This window comes from Poromitra crassiceps, assembly GCF_964638095.1.
Source record: "Poromitra crassiceps genome assembly, chromosome: 18".
NCBI classification, from domain to species: Eukaryota; Metazoa; Chordata; class Actinopteri; order Beryciformes; family Melamphaidae; genus Poromitra; species Poromitra crassiceps.
Genome location: NC_139636.1, coordinates 29,601,186 through 29,614,069, shown reverse-complemented (window position 1 = coordinate 29,614,069; position 12,884 = coordinate 29,601,186). Strand labels below are relative to the sequence as shown.

At 41.6% G+C, this 12,884-nt stretch overlaps 1 protein-coding gene across 1 annotated transcript in view; it reads left to right on the top strand.

Annotated features, from left to right (window-relative positions):
- The window catches only part of il34 (interleukin 34), a gene marked incomplete at its 5' end in the record, with an annotated part of 17,427 nt that extends 10,097 nt beyond the window's left edge, over positions 1–7,330 (top strand). Inside the window, 2 exons of the mRNA XM_083654815.1 lie at positions 1,781–1,964; positions 7,049–7,330. Coding sequence (XP_083510941.1) covers positions 1,781–1,964; positions 7,049–7,107 — 243 coding nt within the window. The 3' untranslated portion in view covers positions 7,108–7,330. The remainder of the gene's footprint in view (positions 1–1,780; positions 1,965–7,048) is intronic.
- Positions 7,331–12,884: the final 5,554 nt, after the last annotated feature.

The window sequence follows — 12,884 nt, the reverse complement described above, 5'->3', positions numbered from 1 at the left end:
ACGAAACAGAACATGAATCACACATAACAAGCAACATAACTTAACATAACAACATAATAACAACGGCAACTGAACAGAACAAACTAATGACACAATGAGGAACATTTTTACTGGCTGGCCAAACCAAGGCAGACATACGGTGGACAGAAACATAACAGTCCTGACTTTTATGTTTAACGCTTAATACAACCTCACAGTTTTTAGTTCAGTTTACATTGACATGGTAACATAATAAATGGGAAAAAGATATGGTGTGATGAGAACTGGCATCTTTTGCAACCCCACTTATTTCAATCTTGCCACAACATGAGATGCAAGAAGGCTTTTGTCCAACAGATGGAGGAAGCTGTCTTTGCCTCCAAACGATTGTAAATTCTCTGAGATTTATCCTGGTGTTTGGAGGATGTCAAACTGATTTGCTCTGACTCAGCTCCTCGTTAGGCTTGAACATGAAGACATCAAGAGCTCGCCCTGACCTTCTTAATGAGATGCTGTTACAGTGTGTCTGTGAATGCAAAGGGAGGCCAGGCTTTGGTGTAACGAGGACAATGAAACCGTGGTTTAAAATGGCCAAGCAGTCACTTCCACAAGAAACTATTCATGTCAAATGACCATTTGGCCGACTGGAGTGATATGATTTATTCAAAGAGGGACTTGCAAAGAAGTGGCATGATGAATGGAGCATTGAAAAAAGAGGGAGGCTTTACTTTTTAGGTCCAAGAGTCTGGATTTAATGCAGTGTTTCCCACAGGATTCTGTATTGAAATGAACTATATGCAGTGTTTCCCACAGGATTCTGTATTGAAATGAACTATATGCAGTGTTTCCCACAGGATTCTGTATTGAAATGAACTATATGCAGTGTTTCCCACAGGATTCTGTATTGAAATGAACTATATGCAGTGTTTCCCACAGGATTTAGTGAGACTGTGGTGGGTGCACCTCGGACCCTCTATGGGGGTCTGGGGACGTGCTCCTCTGAAAGAAAAGTTTGTACATTTTAAAGTTAAATGCATAAATCTTGTGCACTTTGAGAGCAACATTAACAAATGAGACTATGGTAGAACAATAGATGTTGGTGGGCCGCCATAGTCTTTAGGTCATTAATGGGGAAACACTGATTTTGGAGGCGACATGACAGTTGCTGTTAAATGGACTGAGCAAACACCCAGGCAGGCTACGTGAAGCTATGTGCTACGTGAGTGTAGCGGTCCAGAGACACTACAGCATGCTGTATTTACTTGTAGGAAGTATGGTAAAGGTGGTGGGAGTTATTATTCAAAGAATTTGGCAATTTAGGAGTTTCTTCTTTTCCGTTCAAAACTTTGGTCAGTCGAGGTAAACAAACCATCAGAACATTCAATTGAAAACTTTGGACACATTACAGGCCCAGATCCTCGGGTATATTACAGGCAGAAGATGAAAGACGGCAGCACAACTCCCCAGCAGCAGCGCTAACAATTCAAAACAAACATAAACATCCAAAATAGCAGTTTTGACATTACAATTGTCAACCAAAACAAACAACTGCTGCCCTACTGGCCAAGTCTGCACACAGCCAATCTGAGAACAGTTGAACAGAAGAAAACCTTTTTTCCCCCGATGCAAGTCGGAAGTCTGTCTCGAGAGATTAGCACACAGCTGACAGTCTATCCTACTTAAGCCAGACACTTTTTCATAATTCATAACTGTGTGTGTGTGTGTGTGTGTGTGTGTGTGTGTGTGTGTGTGTGTGTGTGTGTGTGTGTGTGTGTGTGTGTGTGTGTGTGTGTGTGTGCAGGAGCCGGAGCAGGAGCTTCCAGACAGCATCCAGGACATTTGGGACCGTCTGACAGAGGAGCCTGACAGAGTGCCAGAGTCCAGCTGGAGATACGTCTCTCCCAAATCCCTGGTGGAGAACTTCCGTCGCACCATGCAGTGCCTCTTCACCGACTGCTTTGCCAGTACAGACTCACACGATGACTGTGAGTACCACAGATGCAACGTGTTAAAACAATAGACCGTTAACCGTTACTCCGGTAAGAAAAGCAAAAATGTGCACATTTAAATGTGCTTGCAGTAAAACAGTAAACGCCGTAAAACTTGTGATGAATCACAAAAAACGCACGAAATGTGAGTGTTGTCAGTGGACTGGTCAATAGCCAGGGACATGTGTTGAGCTTCCTTGACCCCATCAAGTACAAGCCGCTGGACGTCCTCTGCCAAGACGTGGACACAGCGGGCGGTACTTGAAGCAGACAGCCGTATTTGTTTAACAGAGCCAATTAACCTGTCCATATATTTGTCGGTGACAAGTTCCTCCAAAACAGTGACAATGCACTCATTGTAACCTCATTGTATGCTATATTGTAACCTCCGCATCAGGAAATGGTTTGTTATGTTCAGAGAGAAACCCGACAGCCTGAAGACAATGCACCTGTTGACCTCAGTTAAAGTTTGCTTAATAATTCCGCTGGCAAGCTTTCAAAGTGGCAATTAAGATTGTATTCAAATTGTATTAAGATTGTATTCAAACCTCTTCTAAAGCCACCTATTTCTGAAGAAAATGGTGAAAACGACATACCCAAACTAAAATGCTTACTGTGGCTGAACCGCTAGGGTTATAGACAACTGCCTGACCTTTTCTTAAAGGTAAGTTTCTGTTCCAAGTGTCAGAATGACTCACACAGTGGTTGATTCTCGCCTAGAATAAAAAACACTTTTAGAGTGTAAACAGTTACCTGTGGTTGTTGTATTTATGGCTAGAAACCCAATGGAGACATAGCCACAGGCCTTACCACATCCCAACTCAAAGAAGATGAAAAAATACCAAAACATGAGTATTTGGCAGTGGTTTTTGTAGGGAGATACCTAGGCGGATTTCTAAAAAGCCATTTGAAAAAGCCAAATAATCTGAAATGTTGTCTATGTTGCTATAACTTCCGCTGTGTTGATCTGACCCGAAAAAGGAAGACATGGTTCGATGCGCAAGATTCAGATGATTAATTTGGTATGTAGCATGAATAGCATTGTTCAGAATTAACCACCTAATTCATCATGTTAATGACAGATGAACAGCAAAAAATCTGAAACGTAACGCCCATGTTACGGTGCACTGCAAGAGAGATTGTATTCAAATTGTATTAAGATATTCAAATTGTATTAAGATTGTATTCAAATTGTATTAAGATTGTATTCAAATTGTATTCAAATTGTATTAAGATTGTATTGTTTTGCAACAGCGATCGTTTCATTGCAAACAAATGAGGCATTACTGGAAGTTGGCAGGATGAATGCATAGCTGGATGAACTGTGGTTTTGCACATCAACTTTCTGCTTTAGGCTGTTTTGCAAGTGACAGCTCCCCAATAGTGAAGCCAAAATATCTTGCCCCCTGGTGGCTGGCTGCAGTATAGGAGTTAGGAGTCAGTTCAGCTAATACAAGTAACATACATGTTGTAATAAAGTGAAAATATTAAACAATAATATGGCCTAATTAGGCCAAAAGTTAGGTGCCTGAAGGTCTCAGAGAGTCTGCTGTGGTCAGGTCATTACCTCTATAGCAGTGTTTCTCAAACTTTTTCAGACCAAGGACCACTTAAACCAATGAAAAAAACTCGGAGACCACCTAACTCCCAAAACATCCCCAAAAACAATAGGCCTACTACTTCAACTGTAAATTACAAATTACAGGCTAATTAAATGACAAATAGCAGTACAATTACCTAATCAAATTTTTGGCTTCCCACAATTATGAAAACAAGATAACGATATAAAAATATATATATATTTAGTCCATTTAACTTTTTTTTTTACATTTATTTCTCCTGTTCAGTTCAAATATATTCAAAGTTCAAAGAAAGTTTTTTCAAGTTCAATAAATGCACAATGTTGCCAAAGTCAAATAGGCTATCTTTTGCCATCTTCAAGTTGCATTCAGACGTATCTCCACAACCGTAAGTCGTAGAGAGTCGAGGGTGGTGGCATTGGATTCGGGGTGAAAAAATACATATAGTCCTTTATAGGCAATGTGATCTGACCTTGAGTTTCCCAGAAAATGTAAACATTTCTCTGATTGGGGTAAAAAAAAGGAAAAAAATATAAATCTACTCGTGGACCACTAGGGGGCGCACTGTTTGAGAAACACTGCTCTATAGGTGCCTGACGGTCTCAGAGTCTGCTGTGGTCAGGTCATTACCTCTATAGGTGCCTGAAGGTCTCAAAGAGTCTGATGTGGTTAGGTCATTACCTCTATAGGTGCCTGAAGGTCTCAGAGTCTGCTGTGGCCGGGTCATTACCTCTATAGGTGCCTGAAGGTCTCAGAGAGTCTGTGGTCAGGTCATTACCTCTATAGGTGCCTGAAGGTCTCAGAGAGTCTGTGGTCAGGTCATTACCTCTATAGGTGCCTGAAGGTCTCAGAGAGTCTGCTGTGGCAGGGTCATTAACTCTATAGGTGCCTGAAGGTCTCAGTCTGCTGTGGTTAGGTCATTAACTCTATAGGTGCCTGAAGGTCTCAGTCTGCTGTAGTCAGGTCATTACCTCTATAGGTGCCTGAAGGTCTCAGAGAGTCTGTGGTCAGGTCATTACCTCTATAGGTGCCTGAAGGTCTCAGAGAGTCTGTGGTCAGGTCATTACCTCTATAGGTGCCTGAAGGTCTCAGTCTGCTGTGGCAGGGTCATTAACTCTATAGGTGCCTGAAGGTCTCAGTCTGCTGTGGCAGGGTCATTAACTCTATAGGTGCCTGAAGGTCTCAGTCTGCTGTGGTCAGGTCATTACCTCTATAGGTGCCTGAAGGTCTCAGAGAGTCTGCTGTGGTCAGGTCATTACCTCTATAGGTGCCTGAAGGTCTCAGAGTCTGCTGTGGTCAGGTCATTACCTCTATAGGTGCCTGAAGGTCTCAGAGAGTCTGTGGTCAGGTCATTACCTCTATAGGTGCCTGAAGGTCTCAGAGAGTCTGTGGTCAGGTCATTACCTCTATAGGTGCCTGAAGGTCTCAGAGAGTCTGCTGTGGCAGGGTCATTACCTCTATAGGTGCCTGAAGGTCTCAGTCTGCTGTGGCAGGGTCATTACCTCTATAGGTGCCTGAAGGTCTCAGTCTGCTGTGGCAGGGTCATTACCTCTATAGGTGCCTGAAGGTCTCAGAGAGTCTGTGGTCAGGTCATTACCTCTATAGGTGCCTGAAGGTCTCAGAGAGTCTGCTGTGGCAGGGTCATTACCTCTATAGGTGCCTGAAGGTCTCAGTCTGCTGTGGCAGGGTCATTACCTCTATAGGTGCCTGAAGGTCTCAGAGAGTCTGTGGTCAGGTCATTACCTCTATAGGTGCCTGAAGGTCTCAGTCTGCTGTGGTCAGGTCATTACCTCTATAGGTGCCTGAAGGTCTCAGAGAGTCTGCTGTGGTCAGGTCATTACCTCTATAGGTGCCTGAAGGTCTCAGTCTGCTGTGGTCAGGAAATCAGCCACATCATGTTTTTTCAACACATTGAGACTCAGACCCAAGTCACTGTGGTTTAGTTTGAATCCTATGCTGCCAACATTTTTGGTTTAGCAAAGACAAAAGATCTCCGCATCTATCTGCAGCTATATCTGGCTCCCCAAAGTGCTGAGAGTTGAGAAAGGACAAGTCAAGTGTGCTTACTGTAAACTGAAGTATTGTATGTCCCGTGGGCAGTCTTTCCATATGGATTACTTCTAAACTTGTAAACAGTGCTGACAAGATGCTGAGAAACTCTGGCAAAGACTTTCTTTTTTTATCATTTCCCCCAGTCATCAAGCAACAGTGTCAATGAGAAGCATAAAAGGGCTATAGCCAACTCTGTATAGCAGCAGTGTGTACTTAGTACAGCACTCTACACAGTACTGTATAGCAGCAGTGTGTACCACTACCTACTAGAGATGTAACGGTATGAAAATTTCACATCACGATTATCGTGACCAAAATTATCACGGTTATCGTATTATCACGGTATTCGTAAAAAATTGCTGAAAATGTTCAAAAAGTACTGAGAGACTCACTGAAATCATTTTACAATGTTTTATACTGAAAACTCAGATGCAAAAAGGATTGATACACTCACTGAAATCATTTCTCCAAGGCTGCACGTTTGCATCGGGGAGACTGTTGCGAACTTTGGTTGAAGATGGACAGTATTTACCATGTTTTTCAAAGCACTGTAGTCACGGTACCACGGTTTTAATGATAATGAAAATTTGAAACGGTACGTTATCGTAAGGAATTTTATCACGGTTATCATTCAAACCGGTTATGGTTACATCCCTACAGTACCTACAGTAGTACAAACATAACAGTACTACTGGCACACAGGTACCTCATCACTACTCTACTAACAACAAGAGTCAGTCCTCAGCTCTGTGCGAGTGCAGGAATGCAAATACATAGTACATACTTGTGGTTTTGTCAGGGAAGTAGTTCTGGCTGCTTCTGTAGTTCTGGCTGGTTCTGTATTTGCTTAGAAAATTACAATGTCTCATAATTTTGCATGATTATTTCATAACGTGGTGAATGTACGAGTCACATGTACATAAGAGTGTTTTGGCGCTGGGATTTGGTGACTTAACAGGGGTAGGCTAGCCATTCCCCTGACTACCAGTCATTGTGCTAAGCTATCTAGCAGGAGGTGGCACATACAGTACCTACTTTCTACTGCACGCACAGAGAAGAGAAGGGCAGCCATCTTCTCGTCTTACTATCGGGAATATGACAAATAGGCCCGTTCCTTTAATGATCTCCTTAAAATGACCACTTAAGTCCCGTATTGCATCATTTGTCCAATACATTTGGCATCCTGAAATGGTGAATCGTGAACTAAAACGGCTGTGGGACGTTAAGAACCGACAGACTCAATGGCCTATAAACAAACAAACAGCAGCTGTGTAAGCATGGGGGGGAGGGGGTTGATGTTTTGAGATGATCTATCTGTTCTTACATCTAGAGTCATATTAGTGAGTGTTCATAGGAAGCAATGACTCAGGCCAGCGGTCAGTGAGCAATGTAGAGAATGGAGGAGTGAATAGAGATCACGGCTTGTGTCTCTTGTCATCTGTGTTTCAGACTGTGCTGTGGCCCATTGGAGGAAAGGCAGGAAGAAGCTCCTACAGCCAGAGAGCTGAGGGGAGGACGCTGTCCCTGTTGTCCCTGTTCCTACTGATTAGGGAGCCTGAAGGGTCAAAAGGACAATCCACCCTGAAACCAGAAAGCCCAGTCCTGTTTGGGAATATCAACAAGTCTCTCCCAACAGCTACCAAATAAAGGCAAGATTGCCTTGATGATGTGATTAAGCAACAATTGACAATTGACAAGGACCATTTCTGGATACAGTAACAGTTACCCACACTGATCTTATGGGTATATGGACACTTTTATGGTATAAGACTTTTACGTCTACAATGAAATAAATCTCCTTTGGGAGTAAAATGTCCAATTCCCCGTCCGTGGGGAAGCCCCGGGTCTTTTGCCTCTTGCTGGCATCTCAGTTCAGAGCCATGGCACTCAGGTTTCTAGCTTTGAGAGAGACTTCTTTGTGCTTCCATGTATTGGCTGAATGCTCGTGTGGTCAATTTGATGTACTGCATGTTCAGTAGGACCGGATTCTGTTTTAAGGTGGATTTTCACGTTAAGTCGAAGAAGGAGGGTGTGGTGGCAGCTGGGGGGCAGCAAAGGGTTTGAACTTCAGCCTGGACTGAGGACGTCACTGTTGCTTTGCCATGTCTCTGGACTGAGGACGTCACTGTTGCTTTGCCATGTCTCTGGACTGAGGACGTCACTGTTGCTTTGCCATGTCTCTGGACTGAGGACGTCACTGTTGCTTTGCCATGTCTCTGGACTGAGGACATCACTGTTACTTTGCCATGTCTCTGGACTGAGGACGTCACTGTTGCTTTGCCATGTCTCTGGACTGAGGACGTCACTGTTGCTTTGCCATGTCTCTGGACTGAGGACGTCACTGTTACTTTGCCATGTCTCTGGACTGAGGACGTCACTGTTGCTTTGCCATGTCTCTGGACTGAGGACATCATTGTTGCTTTGCCATGTCTCTGGACTGAGGACATCACTGTTGCTTTGCCATGTCTCTGGACTGAGGACGTCACTGTTGCTTTGCCATGTCTCTGGACTGAGGACGTCACTGTTGCTTTGTCATGTCTCTGGACTGAGGACGTCACTGTTATTTTGCCATGTCTCTGGACTGAGGACGTCACTGTCTCTGCCCACAAGAGACTGAGACCGACGTGAGAGACGTAAGAAAGGCTCGACATTGATTTCATCCCTTTGAGGAAATTCAACATTCAGCTGCCATGCTTTGACCAAACACCATTGCGCCAGAACCGACAGAACGGTGTACATGAACTGGATTTCTTCACTGAAGGCAAACTATACGATGATAACTGCTGTTTTCCCCGGAGATGTGTTGTCACATGACTTCCTGGCTGTACAAACACTGAGTGCACAAAGCTAACTTGACTTTGCTTCTCTGCAGCCTACAGTCAAGTGTTATTCTTTTTAGAGCGTGTTCTGCTGGTCTCAAAGTAGAGATTCAAAAGCTGTCAAAGTCTATTTATGCCCGTGTCATTCTTTTCTATATTACCGGTATGCACAAAGAGTTGCAATCATGTGTCACTTATAGAGTTCCATCCAAACCATGCATTTGTACATTTAGATATGTTGTGGAGTTTAACATTTGTGGCTGTCTTGACTGTCAGGAGGCTATTCACCTTATGTTCAGACCTTACAGTGGGCCAAATTCTTCCGGGTCCTTTTAACCCTTCCGGCGGTCACTGCGCAAAATAAGAGAATTGTTTTTGGAGCGGACAGTGAAGGGGTAAAATAAAGAACGTAGCCTACTACTTTGAGCCGGTACACAGCAAGCAAGCGAGTATCCACTGTTAGCCAGGTCAGATAACGTTATCGTCGACAATGACGAGCACTTTCTTGTAAAACATACCTGGACTCCAACAAAGAAAGCTTCAGATAGTTGTCTCTCCTCCGAGGCAGCGCGAGCCACTAACGTCAATAAGACCCGCAGACGTTAACGTAATTCCCTGGAATGCGAGACTTAACGAGCCAGTTACATGGCGTTGCATTCTTAGACATTGCCGTTTGCTTTTATTTGGTATGTTACATACAATTGGCTAAATTATTAGTTAATTCAGAGTTAGATGATATTGGAGCAGCGCAGCCATTTTTTATTTTATTTTATTATTATTTTTAGCCGGAAGTTTTGATACGGCCACACAACTGGGTCAAATGGGCGTGGCTACATAAGGTGAATAACACAGTAACAAGCGAATGCTTAGGGAGAGACTGGTAACATTGAGAGCCAATTAGCGGCAGCCTAAAAGTCTTGTTTCTGTCTAGACCTTCGATTGTAACAGAATTACAACATCTTGCAGCAACGGTGAAAAGCATGTGACAGGATGAGGCCAGCAGTGCACAGACATGTATGGTTTGGTGTGGCTTTACTCAGATATGAAGTGTAGCGACATGATCTGGAGGATGATACAGAAGGTGTTGTACCTGACACACCTGTGGGATGCCATGGACATGGCATAGACAATGACACACCTGTGGGATGGCATGGCATAGACAATGACACCTGTGGGATGGCATGGCATAGACAATGACACCTGTGGGATGGCATGGCATAGACAATGACACACCTGTGGGATGCCATGGCATAGATAGACAATGACACATCTCGCCTGCCTGATTTAATCCGTCCCTCCAGTCCTTGTTTAATGATTTATTTTACTCATTCACATACGGACATCTTGCAACCTGTTGCTACCATTTGTTTTGCTATTGAATGCTAAGATTGCTAACCGTTTTTTTTATTCGAAAATTCAAAAAGAGTATTTACACATGAATAGAAGCAGATATGAACTCTTCAAACTCTCTATTTTGACATATTTTATTATGTGTATTTATGACTGTCAGCTGCCAATGTATGCATTTTGTGTGTTTCAAATGTATTTAGCTAATGAATGTGTTCTGTGACCTGCCTATGTATGTATATATATATATATATATATATATATATATACAGTATATATATATATATACAGTATATATATATATATATATATATATATATATATATACTGTGTATATATATATATATATATATATATAGTATATATATATATATACAGTATATATATATATATATATATATATATATATATATATATATATATATATATATATATATATATATATATATATATATATATATATATATATAGTATAGACTGTTATTTGATGCAAGGGACATTATAATGTGCCATACAAGAGAGGTGGAAAGAGTAGTGAAATATTACCGTTGAATTTACTGTTACATCAACTGATCTTTACAATTAAAAGTAAGAGGGCTTGTTGATTTTACAGTAAGTGCATGTCAAAAATATTTCCCCAAAACTTGTTCTTTCTGGACCCTACAGATAACGTGATGGGTCGTTGTAAGTACAGAGAATATTTAGCTACTTTCCACCTCTGCAATAACAGACAATGCTTATTGCCAAAGGTCCTGTACAGTCTAACTTTTATGTTGAATGTTGTTGCTGTTAAATGGAAATCTTGTATTGCCAAAAAGTCAGTTTTTAAGGAATTAAGAAAAACTGATAGACCTCAGATTGTTCAAGTTAGACTTTTTGAATGGGTTTATTAGTCTGTAGAGCTAGGAAGTTCATTTAGCATATTAAGGATAATGCAAAGGTTCAATCCAGGGAAAGCTAAAAACACCTGAACAAAACATAAGGCAACATAGGAAAATATAGGCTCACCAAGGAAATTGGCAGCATGCTTGCATGAGCTATGTGGTGTTTCTGCTCTCTCTACTAAACTCTTACTGCAATAATGACCAAGAAAGCAAACATAATCCGTAAAGAACATAGCTATACTCAATTAGTTACTAATACACATTTAGACTGAATAAAATAAATCCTTCAAAACAGTCAACACAAACTGTACATAAGAAATAGAGAAAGATTGGTCGCCACAAAAGCAGCAGGCATAGCAGCCAGTGAAGCACACAGCTAGCTACGCTTATAGCAGCTTTAGTGTCACAAATCTCCTAGCATCCAGTAGCCTATGTGCCATATCTGAAATCGACAGCTGTGGAGTAAGTTATGATCAGGGTCATTACAGTCACATTTTAAGCAAAACAAAATCATCAGATGAGGTAGATTTGTTTTCAGCTCAGGTAACCTAAATAAATGATTGTTTTTGTTCTGTTTTTTTTTGTTAGGGAACAGACTATCCAGCAAGCTAATTTAGCAAAGCAACTAATGTCGATGTGCAGCTACCAGCCACTTGTAGCTAGTAGCCACTTAGCATCAGTAAAAAAAATAAAAGAAAGATCATTCCCATCTCCCGAGCCAAAAATGTCACAGAAAATAAACGTGTATTCCATGCTGTTGAGATGGAAAGAGTTTTAAAATGTCACCGAAAATAAAGCTGTATTCCAGGCTGTTGAGATGGCAGAGTTTTAAGTTGAGTAATGCAGTCACCTAATTCTTAGTAGCTTGATTGTTGTCAAGAGCTGAGGACCACTGATATGGCCACCAGAGGTGAATGACATCACCTGAGAGACCTCAGTCATTATCAGCACAGTTGGAATGTATCTTTGATCATATAGCTTGGCCGAAACGTCCCATTTCACGTAGGTTCATATGACCGTGTAACGTTTCCCTCGGGGTTACCAGCCTGTTATTATGATGTTCCTCTCTTAACTGAGAAGTGATGCATTTGGGAACGACTGGGATTTCCTTCAGCTTGATTGTTCATGCCTGGCTGGCACGTAAGAAAAATACCATCTTGTATCTAATGTACAAATAATTGTACATTGAGTCATATGGCTCAATGTACCTGGGCCTTCTGGGGTATTTGACCAACTACTGTCCCATAGGAAACTTGGCTTATTTAGTCACGTAACTCTATACCTGAGGCCCCATACATGTAAATGCACTTCCTGTGGCTGGGGGGCAGAGTCTTGCACCGGGTCGTCGGCACCCACTGGCTAACACACACAAAACGTGTTTTAACGGGTAAAAAAATGAATAAAATTCTGGGCGGGCAGCGGGTGAGAACAAACATGTGTTTTTGTTTTTTCTTGCACAAATCAGAAATGAAAATAATTGTGCAAATCACATAATATCACCTAAAATGATCAAGCCACTGCCAGGAAATTGTGAAAGCAACAACACAACCTTTGACTCCCCATCCTGCCAAGTAATGATCAGGCGACAGCGATGTAGGCTAGCTGCTAGCTGTCCGTCAAAATGGATATTTTGACATAAAGGCAAAAATAGCCACGGGTGAATACCAATACATCATCTAAGGTCAAGACGGACATTTGGGAGAAATGTGGTGTGATCAGAGACTGTGAGAAGAACATTGTCAGTGGCTTTGCTACTTGTAAAAACTGCCAAAAAGTATTAGCCTTTGATAGGCGTGAGCTGGCTCTTCATTGCTTTATTTTGAATTCATGTTCATTGTTCAATTGCAAGTAACAAATAAAACAATTTAAAGTGAGTGACTGTGTATGTAGCCTGTGTGTTTAATCTAGGGATGTTCATTTTGAAAATTTTCCAAAATCGATAATCGGTTAATATTAACGATCAATTATCGATCATCGATTTTATTAATACTTAGAAAATTTTCAATATTTTCATTTTTTTTTTTTTTTTTTACAAAATGAATGCCTATGGCAGAAAATACGAAAGACAACGTGTTCTCCTCAATGAACTCTTTATTTCAATGTGTCTCCTCTCCAACACTGCTGTCCCCGGCGCATGCCGGTGTGAATTTCCCATGTTTAAAACAGTTTTGTTGGCACAAAGGCCCATGCCCAGCCAGAAAACTAGAGACTATATGAAGCTCCACCTCACGTTAG